The 20,543-nt window shown below is 45.6% G+C and overlaps 1 protein-coding gene across 1 annotated transcript; it reads right to left on the bottom strand.

The window, feature by feature from the left end:
* Positions 1–2,391: 2,391 nt before the first annotated feature.
* On the bottom strand, positions 2,392–16,169 carry LOC127333423 (nuclear pore complex protein NUP54). Its single transcript, XM_051359814.2, has 9 exons — positions 15,667–16,169; positions 15,498–15,551; positions 15,348–15,407; positions 15,129–15,239; positions 3,536–3,601; positions 3,371–3,457; positions 3,065–3,166; positions 2,837–2,986; positions 2,392–2,751 (listed from the first exon to the last, which is right to left on the bottom strand). Exons 1-9 carry the CDS (start codon positions 16,108–16,110, stop codon positions 2,614–2,616), a joined length of 1,212 nt encoding a protein of 403 aa, XP_051215774.1. The 5' UTR covers positions 16,111–16,169; the 3' UTR covers positions 2,392–2,613.
* Between the last annotated feature and the right edge of the window lie 4,374 nt (positions 16,170–20,543).

The following is a 20,543-nucleotide window of genomic DNA, read 5'->3' as shown; positions in this document are numbered from 1 at the left end:
TCGAGGAAAATTTGGCACTAAAAGCTGTGGTAAGGTGGGGGAATTGTAGATCAACACCAAAGACAAGTTTCTATTGGACCAAAACCACCAAAAACTCAACAAATCGCGAGATCCAACCAAGGCCACTTTGAGGCTATTTTTTGGGAAAAAAATTTGGAAAATTTTTTGGGCAAAATTGGTGGAATTGGGGGTTGTGGGGGTCAAATCCGTGGCAACCAAAGAGCTGCTGATACCATATGATAAGGGCTAAGCCCAAGGATATGCCCGATCTTCACGGATTTGGGTGGAATTCGTGGGGGAGTTGGATGAACGCGATGAACACGAAGAACGCGAGGGGAATCGTGGGGATACAACACACACACGCACACAATCGGTTTTCCCTCGTTGGCCCGAACCACCAACTCGATAGAGGTTGCAGGAAAGACCTTCCGGTAGAAGTCCCGCAAAGAGATCGACAAATCGAATCCCGAGATATTTAGAAGGGTGAAAAGACCGGAAGGTTGATAGAAGTGCAAGCAAAAGACCAGATAGGTAGAAGTGCAAGCAAAAGACCAACAAATCGGTAGAAGTCACCAAAGAGATCTTCACGAGTCGATAAGGAGCCCGGGTGGGTACAAGATCCAAGATCTAGGTAGGGTTCCCACAAGGGTGAGCAAAGCTCAGGTTTAATTTCACATCAAGTCTAATCTCAGATCTGAGTCAACAAGGCTATTTATAGTGATGGGGCGAAGGGATAAGTTACACGCTGAAAAGTGTTGTTTTCCTGAACTTCGATGGGGCGGAAGTTCCGGTCGTCCTGGGCGGAAGTTCCGGTCACGGGCGGAAGTTTCGGTCTTGTGGGCCGAAAGTTTCGGTCGGGGAGGAAGTTCCGGCCAACTTCCGGCCTAGTTCCGGAAATGGCCAATTTCCTCGCAGTAACATCCAATGTTGTTTTGGCGCATTCTCGGAAGTAGGGCGGAACTTGGGCGGAAGTTCCGGTCCCTCGGGGCGGAAGTTCCGGCTTGATCCATTTCTCTGAGCGCTGGAAGGCATCTGGAAGGCATCTGACCGGAAGTTCCGGTCCTGGGGGGTGGAAGTTCCGGCCTGGGCGCTGTAGCTCCATCTTCCTCATTTCCAGCTCCCTCTCCATTGGCTTGGTCTCCATAGCTCGCCTCTTGGTCGATGTACCTGATTGAACATAGGGTATTTGCATGAAGTAGCACGCCATCCAAAGGGGTATCAAATGCGTACGTGGAAAGGAGCGAATTCACCTCTTGGTGTAAAGCTTGGGCTCGAGCTTGTGTCATTGGGCCACGAGGAGGGCTTGTCGGTTTTGAGGAGGCGGTGTCCGAAGGCCACCCCGTATCAAAATCTCCTAGGACTGAAATTAGTATTTATCATCCGATAATAATATATTGTAATCTTTCCTGATGATTTCTCCAACGGATTTCTCACAGAGGTTTAAATGATACAATTATTATACAAACGGCATATCGGATTCCTATATTCTCCTTATATTTTTCATAGGATTTTGGAGGACATATATTTACAACATCAAGTTTTCAAGATTAAGGACTATCAAGACATTTCAACACTCAAAACATTCTGGAAAACTTCAAGACGTTAAAAATTTGAAAGACATCGTTTGTCTAAGGGGGGTGTTAAGAATATGTTAGCATTAAATCTAGGCTAACAAGGCAGTTAGCATATCCATTAGGGCAACTACCTAGCACTTAGAATATAGCATTGTCCGAACCGTCATTGTGTCCTTCCGAAAAGACACAAGTGTTGTAACCTAAAAAGTGAATGTTCACAGATATATGAACAGTACATCAATAAAGATCACTTATTTCACTTTCTATCTCTGGCTTGGGCTTTGCACTGTTGAAGTGATTCTGCTACTCTGATGTTAAGATTGGCCTTTCAAGGCTATTATGTAAGTAGTGGTCATGTGATCTATTTGTAATATTCTTGTTCCGTTTTGTAATGGATGATATGTGATCTATTTGTAATATTCTTGTTCCGTTTTGCAATGGATGATATAACCTTGATATCAGTTCGGTTATATGTCCACGACACACTGATCATGGAATCGTGAACTGTATACATAACGGGTATTTCAGACATCCAGGGTCCCAGGTGTGGCGGTGATTTCAGATGAAAGTCCCACAGGTGTGGCGGTGATTTCAGATGAAAGTCCGATGAAAGTCCAACGCTTCGATGCCAACGAGGACAGCACCTGCGCGTGTCATGTCCCTCTTGAGGGCGTCGTTGCGGTCTCCCAATACCAGGGCTCTGGGTAAAAGACCATTCTGTCTCAACGACGATAGCACTTTGTGGCGTTACCCTATTGGGGGCGTTATCGTGGAGCTAAGGGCACCCTCGATCATGGCCCTTCGTCACTGGCAGGCAAGTCTCAAAACCTAATTGAATTTGCTCAAGAACCACATGGTGATGGCTAAGAACCTATTTCAATTTGTTCTAACCATATTCTAGAGGTTGACTCACATAAATCTGCTTAGCGTTTGTAGAGGTCAAAACTAGAAAAAAGATGTCTAGAGGCTCCCCAACCCTTTGATAACACGATGCAAAACTCTGTTTGTTGGTACCTAAAATGAAGACACTACTTCGGTTTTACATGTTCAATGGCCTTCTTGAAGCACCATCTTCCACCATATCAATGTCTTCCGAAAGTACAATTTCCACGTCTCTGGTGTCCCTTTTTAATACATTGCCCAACTTCGCAACTGCTTCCGTCTGTTGCTGCAAGGCCTGTTTCGCACAGTTAAAATTCTCAGCTTGAGAAAAGACCAGGCCATAAACGGACAAACAAGGATTAGAACCCCACTACCCTTACCTCAAGAAGATCAGTAACACTTTGCTCATCAACTTTGGCTGAATTAGGAATATAAATGGGACCACTAGCACCACCGGTGCTTGCTAGAAGACGTGAGGTAGAAAGAAGATTATAGGTTCTCTTGGACAGATCGCCACCAGTTCCTTTTATCTGTATACAGAAGATGCAACTACATAAAATCCATAACCAGCCGAATACAAAAACAATATGAGGGCAAAAGAAACTAACCTGCTTTATTATAGCAACCAATCTTTCATATAAATCAGCTTCTTCTTTCGATAATTGAACACGGAAACCCCTATTCTCCAGCGCCTCCACTATTCTCATGATCTTACCAGTTCCCAAAAACATAATTGTTAGATACATAGACATGAATAATGAATTAGCATTTACCATCAATATTTGTCATTATGAAATACAACAACGACAACGACAACATCAAAGCCGCTAGATATGGAACCCAGCAGAAATAAAAGGAAGCCAAGACAAGAACGAGAAGGAATTGTCATTATGAAATAAATGAAGAAAAATCACCCTTAAGAGACGCCTCTCAATGACAAGCTCTTGATGCTTCAAGCGTTGAATCCAAGGATATGTGTCAGCTTGGAAATGTCTTTGAAGCTACAATTGAATCTTTGTTACGTAAAACAAAAATTCCTGGACAAATAAATGAGAACGTCGATGTATGATTGTACATACCTTCTTGACATTGGAGTGGGTCATGCTCAACCGTTCAGTATCTGAGACAAGAACTTCATCTTGAAGCTGCATAAAGAACAAGGGACTACGAAGTGAACACATCTTGTCAAATGTGAACAATTTTAACTACACTGCTATTGCCTCCTGGCAATAATATTGCAGGTAAGTTTTTTTAGTCGCTCCATCCCCATATGGGTGGAGAACCCGTCGCTGTCTCGGTTATGATACTGGAGGTTCTAGGGAAGTCGAAGGAGAGAGCACTCATCTTGGGGTGGGCTTACTACTTATATGCTTTCAGCAGTTATCCTCTCCGCACTTGGCTACCCAGCGTTTACCGTAGGCACGATAACTGGTGAACTCTTTGAGCTGGAGCTTTAGACTCTACGAGGTATTGGGTGCCCCTATCATTAAGGGCGTGACGAAGCTATCGAAATGAAGAAATTCATCTTGAAGCTGTATAAAGAACAAGGGACTACGAAGTGAACACATCTTGTCAAATGTGAACAATTTTAACTACACTGCTATTGCCTCCTGGCAATAATATTGCAGGTAAGAGTTTTTTTACCAATGCATAAAGGAAAAGAATGGAAAAAACAAGAGAATAATGGAGATGGGGATATAATCCCACAGTAAAACAAAAAAGAAAACAGTACAACTTGGCATGCAGCAAATTAATAGTTTCTCATGAGAACAGCAGACACGTATTACATACAAGTAAACAATGCCTACCTAACCACTGCTAAGAGAAACATAACTGAGCTAAATTAAAGCAAACACTAAAAACAATTAACAAAAGGGCCCAACAATCAAGTTTGTTGGTTACTAGAATAATAGTTTCTCACAGGAAAATGGAGGGGAAAATAGTAATTCCTGTGTGTCAGGACACCAAGGACGAATACCAAACTAGCAATGTGTTATGATAGCTAAGTTGTAATCTTATTCCACTTTTACTCTATTTGGACCTTAAATTGTAATAAGGGTGAAACTGCATTATTAGCTGGCCTACTCTCGGTGTCGATAAGAAAGTAGGAGTGGGAGGATGGGAGGCAGCTAATAGAAACCCTAATTTTACTACATTGCAATTCCTGTCTACATTTTGATTATGTTCTTATTTAGCCATTAAAACCAGAGCCCGAGAGCTACCTCTTCCCCAATCTCTCTCTGTTCAGTCATGGCGCCCTTGAGGTCATGACATCGGGGTATCAGAGCAAGACATCGATTCCGCTTGTTTTCTTTCCCTACCTCTCACCGCACCGGCGGCTTCTCCCTCCCTCCCAACGAGCACAAGATCCCGCTCGTCTTCACGCGGGCGCAGGAAGAAAATCGACGGGGTCCTCGCCACGCCCACAACCTCCGATAACGACCACGACGACGAGAACCAGCGCACCAAGCTACCATGGGAGATGCGCACCTTACGCCGCCGCCTGGACCGCCACGACAGGGCCACCGCCGACTCCACTGCCACCCTCAACACAATCCAAGGTGAGATGGCTCGTATGTCGGAGATGATGTCGTCGATGGCAGCAAATTTTGCTCGTTTGACACCCACTGAGAACACCATCACATCCCAGCCACCAAGCACCACCGTCCCTCCCACACCTCCCCTTGTCTCCGATAATGGAAACAACCACACCAGCCGTCAGTGTTACAGCCGCCATCTTTTTCCCCAACCCTTGGCAGACTTGCGCCAGATCAACTACCTCACCCACCAGCTCCAACCCACACTCAAACTGTTCGACCAAATGCCCATACCAGTATTACCACCTCCGCCATCTCCACTTCAACTGTTCCCTCTTCCTCCCACGCACCAAATAAACCATATAACCTCTCCGCACACCCACCCGAACTATTACCAACACCCAAATCCTCCACCTTTTGCCTACCACCAATATCCATCACCGATCCAGCCATATTACCCTCCATAGTGCCCATATCACCCACCCCCAATCCCACAAATCCAATACCCAAATCCCAGTCCCACACCACAATACCATCCCCACACCACACAACCTCCAGACGATCACAACAAAAACACCTACCATCACAATGAACCTCACATGCGCACGCCACACGTTGAACTGCCAATATTCACCAGCTCAGGTCCACGCGCTTGGATGCTTGAATGCGAAGATGTCTTTGGTCTAGTCAACATAAGCACAGATCAGCGAGTCAAGTGGGGACTAGCACACATCCGACGCCATGCAAAAACATGGTTGAATGGAGCCGGTTATAATCTCACCACCATCTCCTGGACAGAACTCTTGTCACATTCTGCTTGAGCGGTTTCCAGATACACAAACATCTGATCCAATGGATCAACTGCAGATGCTGAAACAAACATCAACATTGGAAGTATATATTGATGCATACGAGAATTGGATGACACTCATGAAGCGTGGCAGAGCTTATTTACCAGCGGACTTCTTTGTGGACAGATTCGTCAGTGGGTTGAAGGACACCATCAAGCACAATGTCCAGTGTCAAAAACCTACAACCCTTTATCTGCATATTGGTACGCAAGGCAGTACGAGAAAGCACACCTCTGTTCAGTCAGATGCCCCGCTCCTGCAGTGCAAGCCACAAGCGTAATGCACCCGTGCGAGACAACATACAGCGAGCTCCTCGAAAATGTTGGTACTGTCCAGAAAACTGGGTAATGGGCAACAAGTGCCTTATGCAGAGAGCTCTGAACGCATTCCAAATGCAAGGAAACTCTGATGATGAAGAAGATGATCAAGTTCATCAGATCCATAACAACAATGAGCAGTTAGACCTCCTACCACCTATGGTTTGTTCCAGCAGAGGATAACCTTCCTGGGGAACAAGTCATGCACATTATTGCAGCAGCATACACTGGAGCTCCCAGTGCTTCCACAATATCTCTGCTCTTGTCATTCAAAGGGATCCATGCCATTGCTCTGGCTGACAATGGTAGCACAAGCACCTTTGTGGACCATGCATTTGCTATCAAAAACAATTTAAGCATGATCCAGGCACCACCACGGCAAGTAACAGTTGCTGGAGGGGGTCAACTCACATCCACTGCAATAGCCAACAACTGCACCTTTTACATCAAAGGCCACAAGTTCACAACAGATTTCAGGGTGCTCAAATTGCAAGGAGCTGATGTCCCTCTGGGAGTCAATTGGTTCAAAAACTATAACCCTGTTACCTTTGACTTTATCGGCCGTAGTCTCACATTCTCTATTGAAGGCACACCTCACACATTCCATGATCACATGGTGCCCTCTCATTAACTCTTCATTTCAGCAGAGGAATGTTCTCAGTTGCTTGAAAATGGAGCATCCGGCTATGTGTTGTTGACTGACAGCAGTGAGGAACCAGGTCCTGAAACAACAGTAATTGATGAAGCCCTTAGTGAACTACTACACCAATTTCAAGATATCTTCCAACCTCCACAAGGCCTTCCTCCTCACAGATCAGCTGACCATTCTATACCACTCATTCCTGATGCAAAACCTCCAAACATCCGACCATACAGAATGTCGCATAGTCAAAAAAATACAATTGAGGAACTTATTGAACAGATGTTGCTCACAGCTGAAATCAGACCCAGCAGCAATCCTTACTCTTCCCTTGTAATATTGGTTAGAAAAAAGGACAAATCCTGGCGCCTATGTGTGGACTTCCGAGCTCTGAACGACTTGACAATGAAGAACAAGTATCCCATACCAGTCATAGAGGACCTTCTGGATGAATTACATGGAGCAGTTATTTTCTCCAAACTTGACTTGAGATCTGGTTATCATCAAATAAGGATGAACCCTGCCGATGTACACAAGATGTACACAAGACTGCCTTTTCTACTCACCTTGGACACTATGAATATCAGGTGATGCCCTTTGGACTAAGCAACGCCCCAGCAACATTTCAGGAGTTAATGAATTCCATTTTCTCCAAATACATCAGGAAATTCGTGCTAGTTTTCTTCAATGATATCCTAGTTTACAGTAAAACCATTCAAGAACACAAGCGACACCTCAGGCCTCGTTCGGTGCCAGCGTTTTTCTTGGGCTTTTGACCGGTTTCAGGGTGTAAAACCCGGGCCCAATTAAAACACGTGTGGGCCGTTTGGTGGACCGGTTTTGGCCGAGTAAGGGCCCAAAACACCCGGAAACCCGTCGGGCTGGGGTGGAATCAAGACGCCCCACCCCCCTCGCGTTTTCCTCGCTCCAGCGAAACGCGAGCGACTCCTGTTCGTCGCCGCCGCCAAGACTCCCGTTCACCGCCGCCACCAAGACTCCCGTTGGACGCCGCCGCGAATACCGAATCTGCGGCCGCCGCCGCGAATACCGAATCCGCTGCCGCCGCCGAAGCCGTCCCGCAGCAAGCCAGCAACGGTTTTCTCCGGCCCTGCTTGTTCCCAGCGACCCGGAGATCCTTCCGCCGCCGGAGCTCCTTCCGCCGCCGACATGGAGCTCCTCTCGCCGCCCCTCTTCTCCGTCCAAGCTGGAGACCTCAGTAAGTACTATCCACCTGACCTCCTCCTCTTCCCGTACTGCTAGTCATCTGCATGATGTGATGAGATCTAGGGTTCTTGATAGACTCATCTCCCTGTTTCTTGATTGCCCAATCTTCTTAGCTAATAATTGTGTGTGTGCGATGCTCTAGCAACACGTCCAATTCAGAGGGAGATGCCACTTTTGTTCATGTATTCAGAGGGAGATGTCACTTCTGTTCTTGTATTCTTTGTAGTGTTAGTTACAGTGGTGGGTGGTAGGGGAGATCTAGAAGCAAGTTAATTTGACATATCTTTTGTGGAGTGTTTCTTTTTGACAGGGAGAATTATTTGTGTGATGGATCTATCTTTGTTTGGAGTAGCTAACTAAAACCTGATGCAACCTTTGTTTGTAAATAGTACAGTTCTAAGTTGCAAGAGCTTCAATTGGCACTTCAGTTAGTAAGCCAATCATGACACTCTGAATTTAAGTAGATAACTTCTACCATGACACTCATGAGTTTCGAGTTTGGATAGATAACTTCTACCATTACAGACAACAAGCTAGATAACGAAACAATTTTCTCACAAACCCAGCCTACTTCAGTCTGTGATGACTAAAAAGCATACAACTACTTGTTGAGATTAGTTGCAAGGAACCCATATGTGTGACCCAGATTTCCCTGTCCACCACTACTTGATGAGAGATCTCTATGGCGCCAGTCTGTCAACATTGATGTGTACAGTAAGTTCACCAGATGAGCTATCAGCGAGTTCAGGGGGAACCAGCAGGAAGAACTTGCCCAACTGAACTCCACCAAGTCTGTCAACATAGATGTGTGCGGTGACGAAGTGGTCCAGAAGACAGCGTGTTGCCCCTCTAAAATCACAGTCATTCTCTGGGCATTAGCATGGAGCATGTGTAGATGATGGAGTCATTGCAGCCATATGTCCGGTTTGAGCATGGCACTTTGATGGCGTCAATGAATTGCTCGAGCTCGAGTTCGACGCAAGGGCACTTTGAATTCCTCTGTATACATATGCTCCATTGCATTCAGCCCAGATCATTAAAATATTCCTCTGTATCCAGAACATTGCACTTGCATGAAAATCTGTATCCGTCATCATGCTGTAAAATAGTGAAATACTTTTGCACTAAAACTATAACTACAGTAAGTGTACAGACAGGGGTTTGTGGGTTAAATTGTCATCACACATTTTAGATTGTTTGCTGGTACTTCCTATTTGTCTTTTTTTTTCACACAATTGTCACTCTTGCTTGTAGTAACCTTTGCCAAGCTGAATCTTGTCTGTGTTTTCTGCAACAGGTGCTGAATTCAAACAAGATTCAGAAACAACCTGGCTGCTGAATTCATGGAGTTATGGCAGAGGAAGCTCGCACATGCGTAGATAGCCATACAGTTTATTTTCTGCATTCTCTTGCTTTGCTGCTTCAAAACATCGATACACTCGCTCCGATATCTGGGACTTGTTTCTGTTCCATTGTGTTTGATGTGCGGCCTCTGCGGTACCCTACCTATAGACTGAAAGTTTGAGCTCTTTGTTGGCTTGTAATGTGCTTCTGTTGTACTATGTAGAATTCCAGTACTGATGTTTTGTATTATCAATATGAGAGATGGAGAGATGTTCTTCTAGTGTACTAAAAAGATCAAATTTTTATTTGCGATACAAGTCTAGTTTAAACTGTTAAAAACGATTTTTTTATCCAATTATGTTGAATACACTTGAAAACACTAGTTTGTAAAACCAGTGTTCCAAACAAGTGTTTTGAGAAGTGTTTTGACTGAAAGGGATTTTGTAGTGTTTTGGGTAGTTCATGTTCTCACCCAAAACACCCCTCAAAACACTTCTCAAAACACACAAAAACACTGGCACCAAACTAGGCCTCAGGGTTGTTCTTACCACACTGAGAACTCATGAATTGAAAGCAAAGTTGCGCAAATGCATCTTTGGTCAGCCACAGGTGGAATACTTGGGCCATATAATATCTGGTCAAGGGTTTGCTACTGATCCTAAGAAGATAGAAGACATTGTTCAATGGAAAACTCCCAACACAGTAAAGAAGTTGAGAGGATTTTTGGGTCTCACTGGCTACTACAGAAGATTTATAAAAGGGTACGCATCTGCCATCCACTTCACCAAGTACTAAAGAAGGATAACTTTCACTGGGACAGTGATCAGCAGCAAGCATTTGAGAGACTCAAAAGGGTCATATCTACTCTGTTAGCTCTCCCAAACTTTAAACAACCCTTCACCCTCGAAACTGATGCATGTGCCTCTAGACTAGGAGCAGTCCTTATGCAGCAAGGAAGACCGCTGGCTTTCTTCAGCAAAAACTTGGGTCCCAAAACTGCAGCTAAGTCAGTGTATGAGAAAGAAGCGCTGGCAATAATGGGCTCTCAAAAAATGGCGCCATTATATCTTGGGGAACAAAGTGATCATTAAAACCGATCAAAAGAGCCTGCAATATCTGAGCAGCCAAAGGTTGTTAGAGGGCATTCAACATAAGCTTATGCTTAAGCTCTTGGAATTCGATTACAGCATCGAATACAAAAAAGGCATTGAAAATTCAGTGGCTGATGCTCTTTCAAGGAAGTATCAGGATGATGATAGTGAATCACACCCTCTACCGACCACTGCAACTTGTTCAGCTATCTCGGTTGCAGTTCCTTCTTGGCTTGAAGATGTTCATGCTTCCTACAAGGACGATGCCCACTGTAATAAACTTCTTTAAGAACTGGCAGTTAACAAAACCAGTCACCCCAACTTCTCACTCCAATCTGGCATATTGAGGTACAAAGGGCGAGTCTATATCGGTGCCTCTACTGACCTGAGAACCAAAGTGTTCCAAGCTTTCCACTCGTCCACATTTGGAGGACATTCTGGTCACAAAGTTACTGCAGCAATCATTTTATTCGCCGAAGCTGAAACAATCCACTACTACACTCATTTCAGAATGCCCCATATGCCAGATCTCCAAAACTGAAAAGGTACAATACCCTGGCCTCCTTAGTCCTTTACCCATTCCACAAATTAAATGGAGCAACATTAGTTTGGACTTTATCGAGGTTCTGCCTAAATCTAGAGGAAAAGATGTTATTCTTGTCGTGGTCGACAGATTAACAAAGTATGCACATTTCTTACCTCTAGCTCATCCATACAATGTTCAAAAGATTGCCGACCTCTTCTTTGATAACATAGTCAAACTGCATGGTCCTCCTGAAATCATAGTCAGTGATCGAGACTGGATCTTCACTAGCAATCTATGGTCTGAGATATTCTCCTCTCTCAACATCTCCTTGAAGTATAGCTGACTGATGGTCAGACGGAACGAGTGAACCAATGTCTAGAGCAGTACCTCCGGTGCATGACATTCCAAGAACGAAAGAAATGGGCGGATTGGATCCCAGCAGCAGAACTATGGTATAACACATCATACCATACAGCCATCAAAATGTCTCCATTTGAGGCTTTGTATGAGTACAAGCCCCCTCTCATCCTTCAACTGTCCATTCCTTGCAATGTCTCCGCTGAAGCTCAAGTCACCCTAGCTGATAGGGATCATATGATCCAAACCTTGCAACGGAACCTCTTGCAAGCTCAGCAAAGAATGAAGAAGTATGCGGACAACAATAGAACAGAGAGAGGAGTTTTGAAGTAAACGACTTTGTCTACTCTAGGCCTCCGCAAATCTCTGAAGCTCACGTCTAAGTGGTACGGCCCCTTCAGGATCCTAAGGGCATGTTTGTTTGGGCTGTGGCTGGCTGGCTGTGCAGGGAAAGCTGTTGTGCAGGAAAAGCTGCTGCACAGGGAAAGCTGTTGTTTCGAGTTTCACTGTTTGGCAACTTGACTGGATGTTTGGTTGTGAACTGATGAATTGTCTAAAATACCCATAATTCCGAAAACATTGTATTAGTTTTGGTTACTATACGAAACATATACCACTTCACTTAATTTTCGGCCACGAATCAGTTCATGGAAAATCAGGTTTACACCGTTCCTTGTTTGTATACATATCAATCAAATCAGCTGCGCCTACCCATTATTGTTGGAGACGAACAGCAAACATGACGCCATAATAAAAGAAAAAACGCATCCAGCCATGGATTAATTTCTCCCCGCCGCTTGCTGCTGGCTTGCCTGTCGCTCGCACCGGCCGCATGTATGCTGCTCCCCTGCCTGCCTGCCGCTCGCGCAAACCGCCGGCTGCTGCTTGGCGTGCTCCGGTTCTGTGCTTGGTGCACTCGATCTGGGAGGGCGGAGTCAGGCCGGAAACGGAGGGAGACGGCATGGCACAGAGGGGAACGGCGAAGGCGGAGGATGGTGTGGTGGCGGCGGCCTAATTGGGGGTTGGTGGTGCGTACGGGTCAAATCCTTGCGTGTCTCTCCCTCGTATGCACAGGAAAAACGATTCGGTCTGTGGGTGGTAATCTTCTGTAAATACTCCAAGGCGAGTGCAAATAACGGTTCGGCGGTTAATGGGAAAACTGCGGGAAGCACCTCAAAACGTGCTTCCACATCTAGGTGATTTGGCTTTGGCAAAGCCAGCTTTGGAAGCCACCTATTTGTTTGGATTTGCTGGCTTTTGCTTTTGGAAAGCTGAAAAAAGCCCAAACAATCACCCACTAAAGAAGGTGGGTCAAGTCGCATACCAGCTCCAGCTACCTCCAGGTACGATCTTGCATAATGTATTTCATGTCAATCAACTGAAAAAAAAATCTTGGTCCCACAGCGGTTCCAAATGCATCTCTTCCAGTTGTTACACCTGATGGCAAAATCAAAGTGGCTCCTCTTGCAGTCCTTCAACGGAGGAAGATCACCCGCAACGACCAGGAGGTGCAGCAATGGCTTATCCATTGGGTAAACCTGTCTGAAGCCAAAGCAACCTGGGAGGATGCAACCCTTTGTGCAGTCCACCTTCCCTTCGTTCAAGCCTTGAAGCCTTGTCTTATAGAGGGGGGCTCTGTCAGGACCCCAAGGACGAATACCAAACTAGCAATGTGTTATGATAGCTAAGTTGTAATCTTATTCCACTTTTACTCTATTTGGACCTTAAATTGTAATAAGGGTGAAACTGCATTATTAGCTGGCCTACTCTCGTGTCTATAAGAGAGTAGGAGTGGAAGGATGGGAGGCAGCTAATAGAAACCCTAATTTTCCTACATTGCAATTCCTGTCTACATTTTGATTATCTTCTTAATTAGCCATTAAAACCAGAGCCCGAGAGCTACCTCTTCCCCAATCTCTCTCTGTTCCGTCATGGCGCCCTTGAGGTCCTGACACTGTGCCTGAGGAACCAGGCACATTTATGCGAGCAAAGATCCATCTTGATTCGTCAAAAGGACATGCATGAAAAAACGAATTTATGAAATTTACAAATTAAAAAGGAAAAAAATCAGCACACCTCAAAATCCATGGTCTTTACAAAAAACTGTGTTGATACTTTCAGCCTAAAACTGATACGGTAGCAATTGAAAATTTGTGCTCTGTTCTTAAGTTTTCTTCACCTAATTTCTTTAGGACATTTTGTGAATGTTCTGCAAATACTTGAAAATTACACATAGGAGTACCTCAGCTATTGGTGGTGTCTAGGTATATATGTTGTATCCATGAAGAATATTCAGGAACAAACTCAAGTAGGTAACTGAGAAATGAACAGGAAAAAGACGATGTGCGAAGTGTGCAACCAATGTAAATAGTAATTCAGCAGGAAAAGTGGTCCTGAAATTTTGCGTGGATATGGACTTGCCAATAAGTGAGATTTTCATGTAATTTGCAATGTTTTTTTATAAAGATAAGTACATGCCCGTGTCATTCATCTGAGTGGTAAATGCCCATATGTTCCATATTTTAAAGCATATATGCATGGTGAAGGCATCATAATTAAATACCGATGTTACCATAATGGACATTCAAATTTGGCAAACAAATAATCAATGGCCCAAGTACAGAAAGGTGCATAAAAACATAACATACACAATGCAAACCATGCATCCCATGATCTGTATCTTTACTCACGTTGTAAGATCTTCGTATATCTCAAGGAGCCGCATCACATAATGGCAGACAACGTCCAGATAAATGTATTTGTTTTTCCTTGAGTTTCTTAGATACCCTTAGGCCTTAGCTCTATATTTTTGTTTTCTGATATACTCTATGAAAAACAAACAATTATACTTTTTATTCTAGAGGACCAACAATTATACCTGACAAGCGAATTAAATTAAGCTTTTGTAACATCAGTAATTAAATGATCATGTACTGCTGTATCGATAAATGATGAACACTCCTACTGTGTCACAGTATATCATAAAATTGTTCTAAAAACTAGTAGGGAAAATAAGAGTACTTGCATTACAATAAAAACCAAATTAACGCCATAGAAACCTTTAGGTGCAACATCTGCATATGACATGTGTTAGGAATAAGCCACGCCACCAGGTATCAGCCAGCGTGTGCGCGTCTAGATTGTGCGTTGCCGTGGCGGGTGTGCCCAGCGTGTGTGTGCGTGTGTGTGTTCCGGTTCAGGTCAGATGCCGGTGTGTGGCCACGTCCGAGTCATTAACAAGAGTAGTGGGGGGAGCTGCTGTGGCGATCTGTTGAAGCTGACCGCGTTGCGGCGTAGTGGCGCGCCATGCGCGTGGCCGGGGCGAGAGGATCGTGCAGAGCTGGAGCGCGTCATGGGCGCATGGGCAGGAGTGGGACATGGCGTCGTACGTGCGCGCTCGCGTATAAAACTTCCTCTGTGTACTGCTTGTAGAGAGATAGAGCCAGCCAGTTTGAGTAAAAGAGGACATCTGTGCGTCGAGGCGTTCGTGAGCCAGAAAATTGTGTTGTCTTCTCTTTCTTCTACCTCTGTCCGTGAGAGAGCGAGTGAGGGCTAGCGCCAACAACATGCAATCTACTATGAGGCAGATTGGCACGCCAGGAAATAAAACTAACCTAATGCTTCCAAAAATTAGTCATAACAGTGCAACACTATTATATGTTATATTGCTATTTATCACAACTATATATTGAGGCTGTAAAATCAGGGCTTTATCGTAGAAGTTAAATTCATCACACCTAATAAAAGGTATCTAGTTCCAATTACAAATTACAATGCTAGTATACCTTAAGCCGGCATGAGAGATCTTTAAACCCCTGCAAAAGTTGAGGCCACAGCCTCTCCCTGTCCGCACTGTCCATGCACTCAAGCTTCCCCATCGCCTCTGCCCACATGATCTACACCCAGACAACCACAGTTAACACAAACACATAATGATATCCAGGAACTGCGCCACAAAATACGGAGTAAACACAATGATTGAAATAGATTATCCAACTACGCACATCAGATGCTGCTACAGGCTTCACCCTTTGTGAAGGATCTGTCACGCTAAACAACAGATGCTGCCATCAAAACAGACAGAAAAGTGTCAACATGTCGGATTAACCATAATCTTTGGAACACAGATACAAAACTTGCAGGTCGAATCTGACCCTAAAAGCATAGCGAGGGTTGCCTGGGTCCTCCTTGTACGCATCCACGATAGCCTATAAGCACCCAAAAATACAAAGTTTTGAACCGTTCGTTCCTCAAACAATGAAGGGATGAAAAAGCCCAACATTCCTACAAGGGTTATCCAACATTCCTACAAGGGTTGCGGACCTGGATATCGCGGTCGGAGGGCAAGAGCGGCAGAGGCGCAACTGGGGCCATCTGGGTTGTGATCTGCCCACCGGCCAAGCCGGTGAACCCAAAAGGCGAAGGGGACGGAGTAGCCTGCTGCTGGAATCCAAACGGCGATGGCGATGGCGATGGCGACGGCGCCGCTCCGAACGCCAGTGTCGACGAGGACGTGCCAAAAGCTGGGTTCGAAGAGGGCGTCCAAAACGCCGGCATCGAAGAGGGCGCGCCGAATGCCGGGGTCGAGGAAGGCGTCCCGAAGGCGGGGCTGGAAGACGGGTTGCCGAAGGCTGGGGTGGACGACGGCGCGCCGAATGCCGGCGTGGAAGAAGGGGTGCCGAAGGCAGGGGTGGTGGAGGGAGTTCCGAAGGAGGATGTAGAGGAGGGCGTCCCGAAGAGGGGGGGCGAGCTGGGGGTCCCGAACATGGCGGCCGACAAGTTGTGTTTAGGGTTTTCTCGGAGAGATGATAGCCAGAAAGCTGTGACCGGAGGGGGAGAGGTTCTAGCCAGAAAGATGGTGGGCAGCCCGGACCGGCCCGGCCCGAAATTCCCGGGGCAAGCCCGACCTGACCATGTCTCTGGGCCAGGCCTGGGCCTGATTTTTTGCCCGATGCTTGGACCGGGCCGTGATTTTATGCTATTTACTGAAGCGGCCCGGCCCGGGGCCCGACGGGCTTTCTCTGTGATGGGCCGGGCTTGGGCTAACTTGATAAGGGGTTGCCTGATCTTCTCACTAAGCACGGTGGTGGTGAGGAACACAGCTGGGATAACACGACAAGGAGGTGGAGATAACTTGTATGACGTCGACGAAGTCTCTCGATCAATCTCTATCGCCAATGCAACATCTCTCAACCTTGCAAGATATTCGCACATCCACACACTTGCGCACGTAGCCGCCGACCACGAAGCGGTAGATTGCACAAGACTTTCAGTAGCAAAACACCAGATCGATACGAATTGATGTATAGATTCAATAGGGTTGCAAAGCAATTAACTATGAACTAGGGTTTATCTTAAACGTGGTCTAAAGCTATTATGGGGCGTCATGGGCACTTATATAGGGGTTTAGGAGTCGAGAAAATACATTAAAAACCGACCCAGATCAGGATCTGGTCGAGACTGACTCGGACGCGACCGGTCTGGGGACCGGTCTGGGGACCGGTCGACCGGGCCAGGGACCGGGCAGGTCGATTGAAACCGGGCCTGGCACCGGGTGGAAACCGGATAAGGGGTCCAGAGCCCTTGGATGGTGCCCGGTTGGCACCGGTCCAGGATCCGGTGGGCGCCGGGCTCGTCCGGTCTGGAGGCTGGTCTAACCGGCCGTGGGACCGGGCCGTCCGGCGTGGCGGTCGGTTGCGCCGGGCGTAGCGCCGTCCTGGACTTCTTTTTCCTCCTTCGCGCATGCCTCCCGCTCATCCCTCGCGCGTCCATGGAATGTCTTCATGTCCAGCACCATGTCCAGCTGCTCCTCTCCTCCTCATGCGATGTTTGCTCCCTCTTTGTACCTGATCATACATAAGTAACAAGACTTATGCAGTATAAAGTTCCCATCAATCAAAGTACCACTTAGGAACAAGTTCACATGTTGTTTTAGTAGCTTAGCACGAGCTCCTGTCATAGGTCCAATCCTAACTTCATTGGACTTGAGCTTCATAGCAGCATCGTCTTCATCTTGCAATGATAGAGGTAGTGGTTCGGTAGGGATGTCCTCATCATCTCCCCCCTTCAAAAGGCGTCGACCTCGGCGCTCCAAGGTCTTCTCCATCATATGGTGTCAAATCAGCCACATTGAAAGAATTACTGACACCAAACTCATCAGTTGGAAGATCTATAGAGTATGCATTATCATTAATATTGGCAAGTGTAACATCTCAACTTTTCAAATCAATAAAGAGGAAACATCTCCCCTTCTCCAAAATTTTGAGCCAACAAAAATTTAAAATGAATTTGCATATGATGCATAGTGTGCATGCTTGTATGCTATGATCTTGCCATGATGACTTGTGTGTAGCATTTCCAATGCTCTAAAACCCTAAACCTTGATCTTGGTAATCAAGAAGAAACAAAATAAAAGAAAAAGGCATATGAGAGCAAATGGCCATTTTTCAAATCTTGGCCTAAGCCATTTCTACCTTGTGTAAAAGGTTTGGAAACATAAACAAACACATATTGATTACTTTTGAATCAAAGAAACACAAATCAAATCAAAGAAAAATTCAAAAACCACTCACATATGATAATGGTCAAATCTGCCACTATTAACATGATACCCACTTTGGGCCATTTTATTAAGAGATTTCACAACTAAACTTTCCCAACTCTTTTCACCTCATCCAAGTCCACATCAAGGTGAACCATTTTGGTGTTGACCACCTTGACCAATTCCTTTTCTATTGCTTAATATAAGGAGGCCAAGTGGCAACATCAAATCAGAAACTAGATCATACCAATTTTGGTTTTTCCAAAACCTTGACCATTTTGCAAACCAACACCACCACTGTGTGCCAAACATTATTTGAATCACTCCCAAGAAAAAGTTTGGCAAAATTTGAATTCAAATCTCATGCGGCCATTACATCAAACACCTTGTGTGCAAAAACCTACCAACTCCATACATGCTAATAACCAACAGATTTTTGCCTTAACCATCAAACCTATGTCATCATAATCTTCCTGGTAAACCTCTTGGACAATGACATGCCTTAGTACCACCTGTACCTTGGTGATTTTGACAAAACCATGCCATGCCGTGGCATGATGCCAATCACCCAAGCCACTCACCTCTCCTCTCACTTCTGACATGCATCACCATGTCCTGGACCTCCCTCTCACTCCCCTGAACCCGTTGGACACAGCCATCGATCAAGGAGAAGCCAGCAGCAGCCAGCACACGACGTGCCCGTGACGTCCAGTGCGCGGTAGGACGTCGACGTGTGCACGTCCAGAGCGCGCCAGAGCGTCGTCGCCCCTCGTCGCTGCTGACCTCCACTTGACCCCTCCCTTCGCACACGCACGCAATAGTATCACAGCAACCTCCCAGACACGCTCGCCTGCACCGGAGAGGACGGTCGCCGTCGTCACCGTCGAAGACTTCCGCCACGGTACTAAGCGTTCACGTCACCCTCCCGCTCGCGTCAGCGCACCATTTGCTGTGCCATCACGCGCGACGTGCTCGCCATGACGTCGCCAACACTGCTGCATCGTCGCCCAGCTCACCCCGCCACTGTATCGCCGTCGCCATGCTCGACCTAACCCACGCGTCTCAGACCTCGACGCCGCTATAAAAGGAGGCCTCCCTCGCCTCAATTCTCCATGCCACTCTCATTCTCTCATCTCAGAACCACTCCTGGAGCTCTCCCCCTTCCCAATTTGCACCGTAGCTAGCCAATTGCATCGCCGGAGTCCGCGGAGCCGCCGCAGACGAAGCCGACGATTGCCGCCATCCCAGGAGCCGCCACTTGTACCAGGAGGACCGCCGTCGTCTACAACGTCGCCGTGCTTCAACGCCGCTCGTCGCCGATCACTGGTTAGCCCTCTGACCCCCTGGTGCTCGCCGCCAATGAGCTCGTGCTCGTCGTCGACGACGACGCACACCAGCCGCTCGATCTGCTTCTAATCCTACCGTCCACCACTCGCGTACCACTTCGGGTTTTAAATAGCCGCTGACAGGTGGAACCCACCTTGTCAGGCAGCCCACGCGTGCGAGACGCGCAGTTTGGCTGGCTTGTTTAGTTTTTTCATCTCTGGCCCAGTTTTCGTTTCCTGCGCAAGCCCAGTAATTCAAATTCGGATTTTAAGTTTTAATTCAAATCCAATTCAGATGCCAACTTCAAATTTAAAAATAGGAAGATCTACTGAGCCAAATTTTGTGCAATTGATATTGTTGGAAAGCTTAGGAAATTCTCTAAACAACTACACTGGTTTCAACCCTAGATGTGTTGTAGAAATAATGTAGTAAAAATAACAAGGCAGAGCCTTTTTCAAATTCAAACATTATTTAAAAATTAACCATAAATCATTTTGAGTTGATTCCAACTCTCATGGTTCACATTTGAAATGATCTAATTGAATATGCAAAAATATGACATTGGTGTTTACCATGATCACGGGCTAGAGCAAAATAATGCCTATGTGGCCATTTCTAGTTCATTTAAATCACCCCAAATCATTTATGAAATGTTATGAGAGGTGCCCTCTCATTTAAATTTAGGGCCTAAGTAGTTCAACATGAAGTAATGACCTTGGTCTATAGAACCTCATAGTTGAATTACTTAGTGGTGTTAATTTAATTTCTATAAATGTTTAAATGGCATGAGATGTAATATCTCATTTAAATCATTTTCCCAAATGGTAAATCTGAAGTATTGACCTTGGTCAACATGATCTCATACTTATTATTTGAGTATATTAAATCTTAATAGGATTCAATGAGATGAAATTATTTTCCTAACCCTAATTAAGTAAAACCCCTAGAGTATGTGGAGTGATGTGGTGATGATGATCGATCATCTTGAATGGGCCACTAAGGCTAATTAGTCTATGTAAGTATTGGTTGGTGATTGTTACCTCGTATCCATTTATAGACGCTAGTACCGAAGGCTACGAGGAGGAGGTCTTCTACGAGGAAGAAGAAAACTTTGATCAATACACCAACCAAGGCAAGCTACCCTAATATAAGTTGTACCAAGCCAAGTTACTAGTGCAAAATACCATGGCACTAGTATTGGTGTTTCAAGTCTTACTATTTCCAAGTCCGAGTTTTACCTTGCTTCACTTTCATTACTAAGGTTTAATTCTTGTATTCCATTTGTGTCTAAGTATAGAGTATCACAAGAGTGTCAAACTTAGCCTAGAGAGCA

This window comes from Lolium perenne, chromosome 2, assembly GCF_019359855.2.
Source record: "Lolium perenne isolate Kyuss_39 chromosome 2, Kyuss_2.0, whole genome shotgun sequence".
Taxonomy (NCBI): domain Eukaryota; kingdom Viridiplantae; phylum Streptophyta; class Magnoliopsida; order Poales; family Poaceae; genus Lolium; species Lolium perenne.
The sequence above is the reverse complement of the archived record's forward strand: the minus strand, read 5'-3'. Positions and strand labels throughout refer to the sequence as shown.